Genomic DNA, 18,778 nt, shown 5'->3' with positions numbered 1-18,778 from the left:
GGTTATCAATTACATTAATGAAGAAACATGAATCATCTTGTTTCAGGGATTTTTTTATTACTTCAGGAATTTTGAAAGTTACTTCTTCGTCTCCAACTCTCAAAATTAACTTCCCATCACTTACATCAATTATGGCTTTTGCAGTAGCTAAAAATGGACGACCTAAGATTAAGGGGACCTTAGTGTCCTCATCCATATCAAGAATCACAAAATCGACAGGAAAAATAAATTTGTCCACTTTTACAAGCACATCCTCAATGATACCCCTAGGATATTTAATTGACCTATCAGATAGTTGAATACTCATCCTAGTTGGCCTAGGTTCTCCCAAACCTAATTTGTTAAAAACAGAATATGGCATCAAATTAATGCTAGCACCTAAATCAGCTAAAGCCCTATAACTATCAATCTACCAATGAGACAAGGAAGAGTAAAACTCCCTGGATCCTTTAATTTCTCGAGCATCTTATTCTGTAGGATTGCTGAGCATTCTTCATTAAGTGTTACCATGGCCAACTCTTCCAGCTTCTTCTTGTTCAATAGTAAATCCTTCAGAAATTTGGCATATTTGGGCATCTGTGCTAAAGCATCAACAAACGGTAAATTTATATGAAGCTGACGAAATAAGGACAGAAATTTACCATATTGTTCATCATCCTTGTCTTTCTTCAATCTTGCTGGGTAGGGAAGTGGGGGTATGAATTCTTTCACTACAGGGAGCTTTTCCCCAGTCTCCTCTTGACATTTATCCTCATCTTCAACTACATCTTTTCCTGTTTCTTGCTTCCCCTTCTCTTGTAATGTTCTGCCACTTCTTAATGTTACTGCATTGACTTGCTCCCTAGGATTAGTCTCAGTATTGCCAGGCAAGCTTCCTTGAGGTCTTTCTGAGAGGAGTCTAGAAATTTGACTCAACTGAATTTCTAGATTATGGATAGAGGCTTGTTGATTTCTTAGTGCTGTCTCGGTGGATTAGAACCGAGATTCTGAAGTTTGAATAAATTTGGTCATCAACTCCTCAAGGTTTGACTTCTTTTCAGCTGGGGGTGGTGGTGGATGTGAAGCTTGTTGAAATTCTGTGTGTGTTGTTCCGCATTGGCTGTTGGTTATTGTTCCATGGTTGGTTTGCATAGTTCCTCCAGCCCGGATTATTCATGCCATTATAATTTTGGTAAGGTGGTATGTTTCCTATCACATTGGCATGTTCTTCCTGAGTAGCTCGACACTCATGATTAGGGTGGCCTCCTCCGCAAATATCACATCTCATTACCGGAGCAACTTGATGGTTAACAGATAGACCATCAATCTTCTTCCCTAAGGCTTCCACTTGCATTGCCAAGGATGTTACTGCATGAAGACTATAGATCCCCACAGATTTCGTAGGTTTGGATCGAGTAGAGCTCCATTGATAGCTGTTCATTGCCATTTCTTCAAACAGTTCTTGTGCAGCCCTTGGTGTCTTGCTATTCAAAGTGCCCCCCGCTGCAGCATCTATCATTTGTCTTGTGGCTGGGTTCAAACCATTGTAGAAGGTTTGCACTTGAAGCCAGTCCAGAATCCCATGATGTGGACACTTTTGTAGCAACTCCTTAAACCTCTCCCATGTATCATATAAAGTCTCTGACTCTAGCTGACAGAAGGAAGAGAAATCATTCTGCATCTTTGCAGTTTTTGCGGGAGGAAAATATTTTGCCAAGAATTTTTCTGCCATAGCCTCCCATGAAGTGATAGATCCTCGTGGGAGAGATTTCAACCACTGTTTTGCTCTGCTCCTGAGAGAAAATGGAAACAGCCTCAAGCGGATTGCATCATCAGTAGCTCCATTTATCTTAAACGTATCATAGATCTCCAGAAAATTAGCGATGTGAGCGTTTGGGTCTTCGTCTTGCAACCCATCAAATTGAACAAACTGCTGAACCATCTGAATAACATTGGGCTTTATTTCAAAATTTTCCTGCACATCCGGACGGACAATGCTAGATTCTATCCCAGTTAATGATGGACGAGCATAATCGGACATAGTCCTTGGTTGCTCTTCATTGTTTGCCATTCCTTCCATGTGGGTTTGTGCGTTTTCCTCTGTACTAGCAGTTGTCTCTCTTTCCAAATTTTTTGCAAAGTTCTCTTTATCTCTGGGTCAAGTTTGAATAATGTAGCAGAACGGGTTCTGGCATGCATAAGAAAAATCAGCTCCTAAAAAAAAATAATAAAAGCAAAATATAATAATAATAATAATAATAATAAATAGAAAAATTAATTTAAGATTAAAGAAATAAAGAAAATTAGTAAAGACGTAATCAAAGAAATCCTAAATAACTAGTCCCCAGCAAAGGCGCCAAAAACTTGGTGTGTAAAAATCGAATTACTGGACAAGTGTACCCATTGTCAGAGTAATATTATTAAAATTAAAGTACCAAGTGTCGTATCCACAGGGACTGTTATTAATAAATTTTTCCTTAATTGCGTAATTGTTAATAAATATGAAAAATAAACTTTGTTGATGAAATTGCCAAAAGTAAACGAATAATAAATTAAAAGGAACAGATATTCTTGTGAAAATAAATTATAGAAAATTATGACTAAAGGTATTCAAATGAAAAAGGCAAGTATCTAGACTGTAAATCCCCCTAAGTGTCCAAATAACTGAAATTCTTCTTCAACTACTTAGTTCCAAACCCTTATTGCTGCAGGAAATTCTAAATTAAATCAATACATTTCTCAAGGATAATGATTCCTAACCCTCAGTTGATCAATCGGAATCTCTTCCTTAATTAATACCCCTAGGTTGCATTAAGTTCATTATGAATTCCATAATTAGAGTTAATCCTAATACAGAAAATGTTAATTTCTAGAAATACATTCGAGTCTTTTTAATTAAGCAATGTTAATTTCATGCAGGAATTTTACTCAAATTCAAACAAGAAAACAAGATAGAAGACAATTGATACTACTCAATTAAACCCAAGAGAAAAGAACATGAAATAACATTAGAAGAATTCCAGAAAATTTAGTCAATTAGGATTCATTACGTCTAGATACTCAAAGGAAAGTTAGAACCTAAACATCTTGAAATTAAAATTACAAAAGAGATGACTTAAAATGCTTGATCCCATCCTCCTGCCGTCTCTGAGTCTTTCGTCTCCAAAAATTGCGTCTCCTGGTTTAAGTCCAGTCCTTCTTTTATAGGAATTGTCCTAGGGTTAATTTTCTCGCAAAAGTTAAATTTCTGATGCGCATAAAAGTACACGCCTAAGTGCACGGCCATGTACTTTGGCCATGTACATCTCTGTTTTCTAATAGGTGTCCTTCAAACCTTTCCTGACAAGTACACGCTCATGTACACGGCCATGTCTCTGGCTGTGTACATCTCTGGTCTGTGATACTTGGCCTTCACAATCTTTGTAGGAAGTACACGCTTATATACATGGTCATGCACCTTGACCGTGTATATCTCTGGGTTCTTATGATGCATTCCTTGACAACACTAGTGATGTACACGTTCATATACTTGGGCGTGTATCTGCTCGAGTATATCTCTGGCTGAATATTTCCTTGTTCTCTGCATTCCAGTGAGATACACGACCATATACACGGGCGTGTATCTGCCCGTGTATATCTCTGGGTTCTTCTTTCTTCAATTCTTGACATCTTTAAGGTTTTCATATCCTTGATCCTTTTTCCTGAAATATAAATAAAATGAGATTAATTATAATAATATCTATCAATGACTAGCTTAAAAAAAAAAACTCAATTATCATAATGTAGGATTAAGTATTTAGAGCATTTATCACAGGGGATGCATTTCTTTACAAACGCGTGGCAATCTTGGGCAAGTGTCGGCCAATAGTACCCAGCTCTGAGTATTTTTGCTGCCATGGTTCGTTCGCCTGAATGGGTGCCACAAATACCTTCGTGAATCTCCCTCATGACATAGTTAGCCTGGTCATCGTCAAGACATTTAAGCATAGGTGTTGAAATCCCTCTTCTGTACAAGTCTTTGCCGAGGAGGAGGTATTTAGCTGCATGCATTCTTATTTTCTTAGCCGAGTCTGGATTATTTAGCAGGCTGCTGTTGGTAAGGTATTGGATGATGGGGGTCATCCAATTGTGAGGCATATTTTCTATGTCCATGCACTCTTGTTTGGTGATGCTGGGTTGAAGGATTTCTTTATGAATCACGCTTTGCAATTGCCCAGGTTTCCTCTGACTAGCCAGTCTAGCAAGCCTATCGGCTCGTTCGTTCATGTTTCTTGGTGTGTGCCGAATACATATCTCATCAAATTCATCTTTTATTCTCTTAAATTCTTAATAATATTGGAGCATAACCGAGTCCTTAACCTGATACATATCATTAACCTGTTCGGTCACTATTTTTGAGTCACTCCAACCAGTAATGCATTTAACTCCCATCTCCTTTGCTAATATGAGACCGGCAAGTAAAGCCTCATATTCGGCTTGATTGTTGGAAGCCTTGAATCTGAAGCGAATGGATTGTTCAATGGTGACTGTGTTCGGCCCTTCAAGTATAACTCTTGCTCCACTGCCTAGTCGATTTGATGATCCGTCAACGTGCAGATTCCACATATCAGAAGTGGTTTGTCTGTGTGCTGTGAACTCATCAACGAAGTCTGCTAGCACCTGAGCTTTAAAAGGGCGTCAGTTTTCAAAGTGGATATCAAATTGTTGAAAGCTCAATTGTCCATGCAACCAACCGACTGGCTAACTCTGGTTTTCTCAAAATTTTGGCCATTGGACAATCTGTGCGCACAACCACCCGATGGCTTTGGAAATAATGTTTTAACCAACGAGCTGTATGGAGTAGGGCCAGTACTACTTTTTCCATCAACTAGTAGCGGGATTCAGGACCTTGAAGTGTTCGACTGATGAAATATACAGGAGTCGGTTCAGGTATTTCTTGAAGTAAAACCAAACTGATGGCGTTATCTGACACAGCCAAATAAACAATCATGTCTTGATCAGGTTTTGGTTTTGTTAACACAGGCGGCGCTGCTAGCATATGCTTGTATTGGACGAAGGCAACCTTACATTCGTTGGACCAAGCGAATTTTTGGGATTTTTTGAGCAGTTCAATGAAAGGTCGAGACCTCTCTGCCATTATTGGTAAGAATCTAGCGAGAGCTACAATCTGCCCAGCCAGGCGCTGAACTTCCTTGACATTCCTAGGGCTGACCATTTCGATGATGGCTTGGCACTTGTCGGGATTAGCCTAGATGCCCCTTTCAGATAATATATATCCCAAAAACTTGCCCCCAACGACACCAAATGTGCACTTCTCGAGGTTGAATCGCATACCATGCCTCATGGCTTCCCTGAATACCTCTCCCAAATGAGCAAGATGTTGTTCCAATACCGTGGACTCAACCACCATGTCATCCACATATACCTCCTGGCATTTACCCACTCGCTTTTCAAAAATTTTATTCATAAGTCTCTGGTATGTTACACCTACATTCTTCAAGCCGAATGACATTACCCGATAACAAAAATTTGCAGAGTCAGTGATGAATGCAATTTTTTCCTCATCCGGTGGATACATTCGGATTTGGTTATACCCAGAATAGGCATCTAAGAAGCTCAACATTCTGTGGCCTGCTGCACCGTCTACTAGGGCGTCAATGCTTGGGAGGGTAAGCATATTTTGGACATGCTTTGTTTAGATCTGTGTAATCGATACACATTCGCCATTTGCCATTTGCCTTTTTGACCATGACTATATTGGCCAACCAAGTAAGTAGAGTATCTGACCTCTCGGATAAAACCAGCCTGTAGTAACTTAGCAGTCTCTTCCTTTACCGTTTTCGCTCTCTCGCCTCCCACTTTCCTTTTCTTTTGTGCTATTGATTTTGCTGCTTTATAAACCGAGAGGTGATGACAAAGAAATGTTGGATCAATTCCGGGCATGTCTGAAGCCAACCAAGCAAATAAATTAGCATTTCGTATCAATGTTTTCTAGAGCTCCTGTTTTTCTTGGCTGGATAGGCCGACTCCTAAGTAAGTAACTTGCTTATGCTTCGGTCCAAGCTGAAGAGGTTGCTTACTTTCATTGGGCTCGACCCGACACCCTTCGTCAGTCCTAAGATCAAGTTCAATATCTAAGTCCTCCCCATACCTGGGAGTGACAATGTTGACATCTTGTCCGTATTCTTGGAGTGGTTTGATGTGTAGGCTTGCAAAATAGCACTCTCTTGCTGAGGCTTTAAGTTTGTTGAGGGAAGGCCTGTCGAGTAATATGTTGTACAAGGTATTTGCGTGAACTACCAGATACGTAACCTTGATGCGCTTTCCTTCATGCTCCGATCCAAATGAGGTGTAAAGGTCGATACACCCACGAGTCTCCACCCGTTCTCCAGAAAAACTGACTAAGGGTTCCCGGTATTCTTTGAGTTCCTCTTCTGGTATTCCCAGTTACTTAAAAGTATTCCAGTAAAGGATGTCAGCAGAACTCCCTTGATCAATGAGTGTTTTTCGGACAGTGCAGTTGAGAATATCCACACTTATCACCATGGGGTCGTCTTGTACAAGGTCCACTCCTTGAAAGTCTTCATCAGTAAATGTAATAGGGGGGATCCGAATCCTACTACCAAGTGAGATATTGTTGGTTGATCTGACTTGCATCAAGTGTCTCTTTCTGGCCGAATAGGTAGGTCCTTCCCTGGCAAACCCTCCAGCTATGGTATTAATGACCCTTTTAGGATACTACTCACGTTCATCGTATCGTCTAGTTAGAGGTTCCCTGGACCTACTCCTCTGTCGTTCAAGTCTTTTGTCATCGTATCTCCTTAATGACTCTGGGTTACGGTCTCTTCCTCTATTGGATTGACCGACGGGATTTCTCTGCACAAAATCTTTTAAATGTCCTTCCTTGATTAATTCTTTAATTTTATCTTTCAGCGCTGTGCACTCCTCGGTGGTGTGACCCCTGTTCTGATGGTATCGGCAAGCCTTTCTTTTATCTGCCAGAGGAGGGGTGTTGACGTGTCTAGGCATTCTCAGTATTTCTGTGGCCAATGCTTTATCAAGTACTCTGGACTGATTAGTGTTGAGCGTAGTGTAGGAAGGATATTTGGGTCCTCTAGGCGACCTTTCAAGTTCATTTCTTCTCTCCTTATTTTCTTGCCGAGACTTGAAAGTTTCTCTCCTATTTGTATTTTTTGAATTGGACCCCTGATCCATCCGTACCTGGTTTCAGTACTCGTACAATTCCTCCATCTGCATATATTTTGCAGCCCAACTTCTCAACTCATCTAGGTCAGCAGGTGGTTTTTTGCATATGTTGTTAACAAAAGGTCCTGGCTTAAGGGCCGTTGTGAGGTGGTGCATAGCCACTGCTGGTTCTAAGTTATGAATCGAAAGGCTCACTTTGCCAAAGCGCTCCATGAATGATCTAAGTGATTCTCCCTTTTCTTGCCGAATATTGACCAACGCGAGGGATGAGGTCGGCTTGTGGTGAACTGCAAACTGAACCGTCTTGTGAGGGTTGTAAAAGAGTCGATGGATGAAGGGGGGAGTCGAGTAAACCAACTGAGGGCTGGGCCTCAAAGTGAGGTGGGAAAAATTCTACACCATAAAGAATCGTTCTCGGTGTACAGACCGACCTAGGTTGTGAAAACATCCAAGTGTTCCCCAGGATCAGATGTACCATCATATTTTTCTATTGTTAAGCCTCTCCAATTGTCAGGTAGCTTAGCCTCCAAGATGTGGTGAACGAATGGGCTCTGACTCACGAGATCGTCTCGGTCATTTTTGGCTTCAGATTGAAAAACCTGTTTTGATTTCTCCTGCAATGCCGATGATTCCCCCTGATCCTGGACGATGGGTGTAGTCTGGGAAGGGATGTGTGTTTGGCATTTTCCCTTCTTAGAGTCAAGAGCTCTAGTGCATCCTTTTCTCTCTCTCTCTTCATCTCCTTCATTTTTGCTTTGAGCTGTCTTAGTTCAGCTAAAAGGCTCTCATCGGTTCCTCCTTACAACACTACTTCAGGTGTTGGTTCATTTGGTGTGACACCTTCTAGCTGTTGCCGAGAGGTTCCTCCCTATTGAACATGTCCTTCCTGTTGGCTTCTCGTTAGTACCATGATTAATCTGAAAAACAAGGTTAATCGTGCCCCACGGTGGGCGCCAAAATGTTCCTGCTAGACAAAAACTAAGCTTTAAATCTTTGCTCTGAAACAATGACGTCCTTCTGACTGTCGCTGACGTGGGGATGGTACCTGCAAAAGGCACTCCGATGCTGAAGTCAGGATTCGGTTCTGAGTAATAAATAGTATTTAATAATGAAAAGTCAACCATTTACCTGTACTTCCTACCTTCCTTTTATAGGCATTATAATGGGCTAATGGACCTGCTGAGTCATCTTTGATTTTGGCCCTTTTCTTAAAGTAAATAATATTTTGATTATTATCCTTAATTAGGTTAATTACCTTTAAATTCTAATGAGGTATTCGGCCAAACTTGGCCGAGTAGATACTCGGTTTCCTTTTTCTATATGTAGGACCGAACAGTCCCTTATCCAGTACAACCTGTGGAATGAGAACTACAATGATTGGCACCAACTAATCACTCCTTTAAGTAGTGTAAGAAAAGGAAGATCGATCATTTTCACAACTCGACAAAAGAGAGTTGCACAGGTCACAAGTACCTTTCCCATTTATGAGTTGGAATCTCTTTAACAAATGCAGATTGCTGGTTGACACTGGCCAAACATGCATTTGGAAACGAGGGTTGTGATAAATATCCAAGCCTAGAAAAAATTGGTAGGAAAATTGCAAGAAAATGCAATGGCCTACCTTTAGCTGCTAAAACTTTGGGAGGTCTTCTGCGATCAAATGTTGATGAAAAGGAGTGGAACGAAATTCTGGAAAGCAAGTTATAGGCACTTGAGGACGTGTTACCAGCTTTACGCATAAGTTAACTTCGTCTTCCAACCCAATTTGAAAAGATATTTTGCCTATTGTTCAATTTTTCCAAAACAACATTTGTTGGATAGAAAGGAGTTGATTTTGTTATGGATGGCTGAAGGCTTTTTACAACAACCACATGATGAGAAAGAAACGGAATCAGTAGGTGCTGAATCCTTCAATGAATTATTATTTAGAGTTCTATCTATCAGTGACTGCAGCTATTACCTGTCAGCTTCCACCATTTGGACAATTACTTTCTCTGAAATGGCTTGTCGTTAGAATTTGTGTGTGATGAAAGATGGCATAAATACACATCACTTGAATCCCTGATATTGATATTCTGGTGGAGTTGTGATTCGTTCATGTCCTTTCCTCTGGAAGAAAGGTACGGAAATGAGAAAGGAAAACACTGCTCAAAGATTCCTCACGTTCCTGCCATACACGTAAACGATCAACTCATATCCGGTACATATACTAATTTTGTCATTTTTATTTTTATTTTTATTTTTACAATAGTTCTTATTCTTTTTTTTATTTTGTTAATCTACACTCTTGTCTCTTATATCTAAATATATTTTATGTTAAACTTAAATATTTCATGTTTCATTATATGTAAAGATAAATTTATTTTTCTTTATAATTATTTAATTAATTGATTATAGATAAATAAAATAAATAATAATTAATTTAATATTATAATAATATAATATTACTCGTTATTTAGTATAAATCAGCTACTTGCACAATTAATTTGTTAAAAAAATTTAATTTTATAAGTTACTTATATAACTCTAGATTTTTAACAAGTCAACAATTTTCAGCTAATTTCACAATTAGAAATTATAAACTCGCATCTTTTAGTTTATTCTACTAAACAACACAATCACGTAAATAATAGTTTGTGGAACAACCTTTCGTATTAAATCATATCTTGAAACATGTAACTATTGCGTTCAAATTAGTTTTTATAATCCTTTTTAAATAACTAAAAATCATTTTTTATTAATAATTAACATTTATTAATTTATTATCCTCTTTTTTTTCTTTTTTTTCTTTGAAATTCAAAATTTACAAACTAAATCAAATTAAGTTCTTACAAACTATTTACAATTTAATTTTATTAATCGAATTGTTACTTTTGCAAAAATTCTAAAACTTGTTATTATGGTAAACTAGTATTTATTATTATTTTTAACTAATTTAATAATGATACTGTTTTGTTTCTTTATCAATATAGCTGGCAACACGTGTTTACTCGTATGTTCTACCTGTGAAGGCGCATTCACAATACTTATTTCAATTATGTTATCACATTGTTCTTTCGCTTTAACGCTCTCAATTTTGTTGCCTTAGTATTGAAAAAATAGAAATTTTAGTGAAAGGTTTTTTGCTTAAGCGAGATATGTCTCGCTCAAACGAGACAAAAATTTTTTGGGCTAATTATAACACCTTAATTTTATCTTCTAAATAAATAAATTCATAAAATTAGAAATAATAAAATATCATTCAAATGGTTCCCAAAGCATAGTTCAATAAAATATTTTGAAATAGAGATGGATTACAAATTTGTATCAATGATTACTACAGGACTTAATTAATACATCAATTTTCAAAATAAATTTCTAAGTCTTATAACAGTTTCATCCATCCTTCACTGAGCCCACTGTTGATAGTCTTGATTAGCTGAAAAATAAATGTAAGGATGAGTACTCTACACTATCACACAAGCACAGAGACTCATATTCGCATATCATACACATTCACTACCAAATTCAAATCATGCATCAATTAACACATTCATCACTTTTCAGCATTTCATACCAATCCACATATAGGTGTGCTTACTGTAGCATCAAACAATCCACACACACGTGCACTCACTGCACGTAGTCACGCTCACTGCGATACTGTAATTATAGTTTCACACCATAGATGGTTGCTGGTTAGCTCCTGCCTCACGGATACAACGTACGCAATCATGAGCCCTTTGGCAAAGGTGTTAGTCAGAGGACGAGTCAGAGAAAAGTGTGTGGCCTGTGGTGCATCCATGCTCACTGTTGGTACCACCACCACTCTCTCTTCCCCAAGATATTTCTACTACCCCATCTTCCACACCCCCAGTATATCGCTGAATCATTCATAGCTTCCAATATATTCACAATCGCATTTAACATGCCATTTACACACATTTCAGTTACATTTTCAATTACATATAGTATTCATGTTCACATACGGCATAAATGCCCACATTCACTCACTTCACGTCCCATTCACACAACATTTCCACACAATTCATATCCATCACACATACCATTCAACTTCTATTACACTATACTCTACGCAATCTCACCACAATTAATCAATCATATGCATATCATTATTCTTGTAATCTTCTTTTGCTATATCTTGAGTTAATTATAACTTGTTCTACATAAGTTTGTTATTTAGAATCCAAATGGGTAGTAGTGAGAGCTGTGTGTACGTTGGTAAGCCTGGAGGGTATTCCCGATAGTAAGTCATGAGCGTGGGCAGTAAAATTGTTGGTAAGCCTTGGTGTTCCCGTAGCCTTTAAGATTTAAGATGGCGAATTTATTAAGAACAATGAGTAATTTAGCTCTAGGTAGAAACAGAGAGATAATTACAAGAGTAATGAGAGCAGAAGATGAAAATTCTTCCTCTTCACAAATAGCTTCCTCTTCTTCAACACCACAATAGATTACCATAGATGACATTGAGAAGTCCTTACATGATTGGTCAATACCTTTAATTAAAGAAAGAGAGGTATATAAAGATAGATCTGTTTGGTCATTTAGAAATAATCATGAACAAATTCACAAAATAGAATATTCTTATCCAGGAACAAAATTAAATGATGCGATCCAACTTTTAGAAGATCAACTTATACAGAATCATAGATAACAAGGTTTTAAATTTATTCATATAGGATTAATCCAACTAGCAGTTAAACCAAACTTGAAGATAGGAGTAGATCTTCTCATTCTTGTTTTATTAAGAGATATGAAACTACACAATAATAGTGATTCTATTATAGCAGCTTTAGAAAGTAACCTACATGATAGGCTAGTTTTCTTTAATTGCTATCCCAATATATCAATGTCTTTAGATAATGAAAAAACATCTAAAGTCATAAAAATATTTACAAAAATAAAAGAACATATTGTAGATTACTCATTTGATCCATTCCATGTGATCTATAGAGTTTATTACAAAATTACAAAAATCCCTTATGGATTTAAAGCTAATAGACAAATTAATAGAGATGAAACTGTGGTCATACAAGCCAACCTAAATAGAAGTTTAGTACAAGTACCAAAAAGATTAAGACATGATCAATTAATAATACCAGAAGAATGGGTTTTTGAATAACCCTCTTCTATTAAACAAAAAAAATACAAAAATAAGGGATATAATAGAAGAACCAGAAAGGTTTAGACTAAGAATGAATAGGTCTAGATTAATTCGTATAACACAACCATCCACTATTAGAGAACCCTCAACACACTCTATTAGCGGATCTACAGTAGATATAGACCTAAACAAAATAGATAATATAACTAGACCCGGAGTTTCTATTCCAGTCTATGATCAAAACTCAGAAATAAATTATAGCCCAACGCCTTCTCAAGTTTTAAATACAATAGAAAAAATTGAACCTTTTAGTATAGATAAAAAATGGATTAAAGAAGACATAGATGGAGAACACAACATAGACAGAAAAACCTGGCTAATAGAAACATTTAGTCAACAACAAAGGATAGAAATTAGAGAAAAATTTTATAAATACTTAAAAGAAATACAAATAAATACTTATTTTTTTCCCATGGATGGAAAAATATTGTATTCAAAATAATATTAACTATCCATTAAATAAAGAAATAAACCCTTTACAAAAAATTAAAAATATATGGAAAACTGTAACGCCCCGATTTTCGTAGCCTAATTGTTATCTGATAGAGTCGTGAATTTCTCGCAGTTCCGACCTGCCACTGTCGGAATAGATATTTAGATATTAGACTCGAATCGATCGTCTCAATTCATAGAGAGCCTTGCATTTTAGAATGACTGCATGCATGATACTCGGTCCCGACATCGTCCAATAATCCCTAATCTTGTTCTGTTGTGAATTTTGAGAAAACGCTTTGAAAATTGTGCCAAAAAGTGTTTTTACCTTTACTTTTCAAAAAAATTACTTTTGCCTCAAAAGACGTGCAAAGTTAGTAATGATTACTTAGATTTTGCCATAATTACTTGGATCCTGTAATGATTGCACTTTTCGCCGTAATCATTACTTAGCCGTCGCAATTAATGCATTAGACCTCCTCGGATTTAGTGCCGACCAATCAAAATTCATGCACCCGATTTTGTTCCCTAAAGCGAGAACATCGTGATTAGCCGAATCTTCCAAAATCTATTTCTAGCCAATAGAATTTCATGCAAGTGTCTCGTTTTCCGATTCGAGGACGCCTTGAAATTTGAAACTTCGTTTTGTGTTTTTCGAGGAGCCGCCATTATAAATTTTACCTTTTTCGGAATTTGTACCAAGTCTCGTCGCATTTATGACGACCAATCACATTGCATGCAATCTTAGTTTTAGAAAATCCATGTAACCTAAAAGTTTGAACCCTTGAACCGCGTGCATGATCTTGTACTAACCTAGGCCAATTTCCATTTTTGGTAGCCGAAAATTCCACACTTGTTTCTTGCCGAATTTGTTCATTCAACCTTATTTTGTTAAAACCGTGTGCACACTTCCAATTTCTACAAATTTCTAAACAACTATTCACTTGAGATTTTGTGCCATTCTCCTTTCACACCATTCTTTGCCTTATGGAAACCATACAACATACCAAATTCAGCAAGCTAACTATCCTAATTGGCTGCCCCAAAACCGAGATTCCCTAACCCTTGCACTCACCTCACTTTGTCCCAAAACACTCACACTTTGCACTCAACACACTCTCCAACCGTGAGCACTTCTTCCTCACTTTGCATCCATCACACCACCAAACACATGCAACTTTCTCTCAATCTCACCCATTCTCTCAAAGACTAAGCCGAGAGCCACCATCCTCTCAAGCACTCTTTTCCCTTCCTTTTCTCAAGGCAAAAACCGAGAGGACCAACCCTTACAAGTTCCTCCATTTTCGTGCAAATCTCTCAAGGATATTTTTGGTGGAGAATTTTGGAGTCTTTGGTGCAACCTTTTCTCGGATTCAGCTTTGCACTTGAAGATCTTGGAGTTCAAGCCTTTTCTCCATCCATTTTTCACGTCCAAAACAAGGCAAGGGGGAGTTCTCACCTTGCTTCAATTTATTTGCCATTTTCTTTGTGTCTTTCGTGATTGTACCATGAAAGCTCTATACTTTGCCTCTTGGAAATCTTTGGTGATGTGAATGAATCCTTGCATGATGGTTTTGGAATTTTCTTGCCTCAAAGTCCTAGTCTTTACCCTTGCATGTAAATTTACCCTTAAAAGTTATGATTTTTATGATTGCATGCCCATTTCTCTTTGAACCTTGTCTCGTTTTTTGACTTGTACCTTGCTGAAATTTTTTTTAGAATGCTTCCAATACTTGAAATGGTGATTCGAAAGTGTGTGCGTCCATGGCAACCCTTGCATGTTGTTTTCCATTTGGAAAGTCTTGATTTTTCCTCTTGCATGTGTTAGATCTTCAAAAAGTTTCCATTTGTTGGCCTTGCACGTTGATTTCATATAGTGGATGCCTCGGTTTTGATCTCTTTGTGCTTGCATTCTTGTTTAAAATGTACCCTTTCTTTGGAATAGTAAAGTCGTGACCTTGCATGGCTATTTGAACCTTGTTCCTTGTGTTTTTCTCCTTGAATTCCATATCTAATGAAATTGGTACTTGGATGATGTTAGGAAGTGAATGCGTGTTCATTCTAAAGTGTGTAAGTGTAGAAATTTAGAGGAATTTAATGGTATTTAGGGGCTGGACAGAACGCTATTTTTTAAGTAAAAGGTGGATTATCTCTTGTAATTTGGTGTGATTACCTTTGGAAATGATGTGTGAACATAAGGCAAGTGTCTTATGAAAATGTGTTACCAAAACTTGGCCTTGCTTGCCTCGGTTTTTATCCTTGGAATGACTAGACTATTCCAAAACTTTTTATAAAAAAATTTCCTTATATGCCTTAGTTAAGATAAGGTTTTGATCAAAGGAGAAAGAGACTTTTACTTGGCTGAAATTTAGGAAAGTTTACTTGATGTGTGTAAAGAGACGTTTGGAAAAATCATGGTAAGAAATTGTGTTTTGTTGGTGTACATTTTGCTGTATGATGTGAAGTGTTATCATGGCAAGGATATGTGAAAACTTTGATTTCTACCTATGTGTGAGGTGCTGGAAAAAGTGTGCATGATATGAAAATATTACTAGCTATGCTTGGTATTTCTTACGTGAAAGATAGTGACATGTGTGCTGAAATGTGTTAGTGAAATAGTGGTTGTATGGTTTAATACATGGCTGAAAATTATATGAATTGCGTGCTAAGAGTCATGAATGTGCCATGAACTCACCTAATAGTTCAATCATGCATCATTGCATCTCAATGGAATGAAATCTTGATAAATTTGATGAATGTGGAAAAAGTGCAGCCTTGACATTAAAATTGCTATGATGATAATGAACTTGTGCCCTTGGGGCTTGGAAATGGGATTGAATTGTGGCTTGATGAATGGATGAGGTGAATTATGTAATGAAACCGAGAATGTGGAATGGTTGGTGGAGTGTATGAATTGTGAGGAAAGAAAGAAGAACCAAGAGAGATGATTAAGAGTGTTGTGAGCTTGCTTGAATTGTTTAAAGGATTAGAAGGAACTAAGATTGACCAATTCTCCTTGATTAAGTGTGAAAAACCGAGAGGTAAAATACTTAGAATTTATGTGGATTAGTCTAATTAATTAAAGGATTAGAGGGAGCTTAAGTTTGGTTGGAATTTCTTAATTGGAGAGTGAACAACCGAGAGAAGAAACCAAGTGAGTGTGGAACTTAGTAAAAATTATTGGAAACTTAGATGGAGCTAGAGGTTAATTCAATTGGGGAATCATTTAGGGTGAACCTTGAATAGCGAGAATGTCAAAGTAAAAAGTGAGAATCGATTCGAATGATAAGTAATGAATTGAATGGATTGCCACATTGGAATGTATTTTGCTGCACTTGAATGACTGTGATTGTGGAATCTATCCACGAGAATGTTTGAGATACCATGGAATCTATCCATGTGATTAATAAGGCTCATGGAACCTATCCATGTTTGCTAAGCCATTGGCTTGTGTTGTGCATCGTTCTATTTTATTCGATGCTATGCTGCTGTGCTAATTTTGATAAAATGAGAAAACTATTGAATAAGACTAAAGATGCCACCTCATGCATCATTTCATTGCTTGAAACGACTCGAAGGCACTTACAACCGCACAGCTTGAAGGTGTCGTTGGTTCAGTCCCGAGATTGACCTACAGGGGGTGGTGAAAGGGGATCTGGAGACTCAAGTGGTAACAGGTAAGAGGCGCGCCTGTGGCCGAGTCATGATCCACCTGCAGACCTTAGCCAAACCCGACAAGGACTACGCATTCTATGGTCGTCGAGGTCCATTCCCGAAGAGAACCACTGAGGGGCCAAACACCATTGGTGTTCTTTGATGCTGAGTGCATCCGATATATGTATAAATTTTATACTGTTGTGCAGAACGATGCAGGGAATGGAGTCCTCCGATCGCCTTTCTGACTCAATTGTTGAACTCTATGGTACCAACTGGGAGAGTCGCCAGTCATAGAGGATGGGATCCCCATGCATTCATATGCACATTATTGAAACATGAGAGAATATCTCTGTGAGGCTGAAACTTGCATCCATGCATCATATGCATTACTGTTATGTAGTGAATTGGTTGTGATTATGGAATTGCTTGTGAGTGCTAGTATTGAGTATTCGTTCGATTTCTTCCATATATATCTATATGTCCTATGATGATGGAATGCCCTGATTATTCTAAGACTGCTATGAATCGTGGTGATTGATCTGCCTACGCTTGAAATGCCGCCTTCCTTAGGGTATGGCAATTATATGATGTTTGTGTTTAGAGAACTCACCCCTTGGATTTGTGTTGTTTGTATCCCTTTTCTACATGTTATAGATGGCCACGCACAGCACGAGGGTTGATGGCCCTTCCGTCTGAGGAAGACATGTGGGAGTTCGACGCCGCAACCCATCAGAGTATCTTCCGTGGCTTCGAACTCGTCGTTAATGGGAAGTATAGTGGAGACTCATGGATCACTGAGTATGTAGCTGATACTCCTGTTGAGATCATTTTTTCTGCACCCTCTGGAGACCCGTAGTTACCTTACCCTACTCCACCCATTTCTCTATCACCCACCTTTGTTGATCCCCATACACCTACCCCTGTGACCGCACCTGCACCTGTTGAGAAGGATGTCCATGTGGTGGAATCCTCAGTTAGGTGTGAGGCTAGACCTTCCTCTCCACCTCCTACCTATCCACCTCCCGTTCGCCTCCTCACGCTGCTAGTTGGATTGATGATAGTGATGGAGAGCCTTCTATTGCTGCCACATCTTCTTCCCCTACCTCCTCCGAGGAATCTGACTCGATAGGAGATTATGCTCCATATTTTGTGAGATTGGGTGATGAGATTATTTTGTATTAGGGGAACTGCTCTTAGGGAGTCAGATTACTTTATTTTATATGCCTCCAACTATGTGGTTTTATTTGAGTACTTTGGATTATGTTGCTAACTATTTCACTACTTTATTGTATGGAATTATTCAGTGATGTCAAGATGTTGATGTTATATTATTATATTATGATTGTTATGATTTGAGGTAATGAACCTCCATGTGAAAAAGGGAATGTCGAATGCAATAATTTGTGCACGTTAACTCTCTTTACAAAAAAAAAAAAAAAAAAAGAGTCTCAGATTTTGGTGTTTTCTAAAAATAAAGTATCAGAGACATATTTGACTATGTTAGTATTTTGGGTCATTATAAAAACAACCACAGGAAAGATAATAGAAGCTAAATATCCTCCTTTAGAATAAATAAAAATACAAGTAAAAAATGAAGAGGTAGAAGCTAGTCCTTACAAAAAGACTAATGAAAATAACAAACCAATAAATAAAAAAGATATAAATAAGATACATCAACAATTAAATTATTCTAATACAATAATAAATATAATGACTAACCAATTAAACAGGATAGAAAACAATAAAGAGAACTCCAGTAGTAACAATAATATTAAGAAATTACATTATTTAGATAAACCAATATATCCAATTACTACTATGTCAGCCCAAGCTATGAAAGAATTAGGGGAAAAATCCAGACTTGAATTAGATATAGAGGAAATAAAAACAAAAATAGCTAAGTTAAGTATAGATAAACAGACAATAAATACCTTAGAAATTAATAAAATCTATGAACATCCAAAAATAAAACATTATTACAAGATACCGTCACTACCTGATGTTGCCTTAGAAAATAGGCCACACTTTGTACAAAATTCTTATGGAGGCAATGACATTGTAGAATGGAATATTGATGGTGCCTCTGAACAACAAATTTTTGATATTACACAACAAATGGCTATGGCAGCTCCTGCCTACAAAATGAAAAATGCCTCTGATAGAGTAACAACTGAAGCTATTGTACAAGGCTTCACTGGACAGCTTAGAGGCTGGTGGGATAATTACGTAACTCCTGCAGATAGAGAATTTATATTAGGACATGTTAAACAAGAAAATAATGAACAAGATGTTGTTGTAACACTCATCTATACAATATTATTACATTTCACAAGAGATTCT

The 18,778-nt window shown here is 37.5% G+C and overlaps 2 protein-coding genes and 1 non-coding gene across 4 annotated transcripts in view; 1 reads left to right on the top strand and 2 right to left on the bottom strand.

Annotated features, from left to right (window-relative positions):
• The first annotated feature begins 1,556 nt into the window (after positions 1-1,556).
• On the top strand, positions 1,557-1,662 carry LOC113861784. The gene has a single exon (XR_003504337.1). It is a non-coding gene; the product is annotated as a small nucleolar RNA R71 (small nucleolar RNA).
• Positions 1,663-5,625: 3,963 nt separating this feature from the next.
• On the bottom strand, positions 5,626-6,636 carry LOC113855321. Its single transcript, XM_027486919.1, has 3 exons — positions 6,465-6,636; positions 6,060-6,413; positions 5,626-5,924 (listed from the first exon to the last, which is right to left on the bottom strand). The coding sequence occupies exons 1-3, from the start codon at positions 6,634-6,636 to the stop codon at positions 5,626-5,628; spliced, it is 825 nt and encodes a 274-aa protein (XP_027342720.1).
• A 2,748-nt stretch (positions 6,637-9,384) lies between these two features.
• LOC113856037 (HEAT repeat-containing protein 6) overlaps positions 9,385-18,778 on the bottom strand; it is a 63,848-nt gene continuing 54,454 nt past the window's right edge. For both annotated transcript variants that reach the window (XR_003502856.1, XR_003502857.1), the window contains one exon: positions 9,385-9,394. The gene's annotated coding sequence lies outside the window, so the exon portion shown is untranslated. The remainder of the gene's footprint in view (positions 9,395-18,778) is intronic.

Source organism: Abrus precatorius, unplaced genomic scaffold (assembly GCF_003935025.1).
Source record: "Abrus precatorius isolate BTA unplaced genomic scaffold, Abrus_2018 Scaffold1, whole genome shotgun sequence".
Lineage (NCBI taxonomy): Eukaryota > Viridiplantae > Streptophyta > Magnoliopsida > Fabales > Fabaceae > Abrus > Abrus precatorius.
Note: the sequence above shows the minus strand (reverse complement) of the source record. Positions and strands in the feature narration are given on the sequence as shown.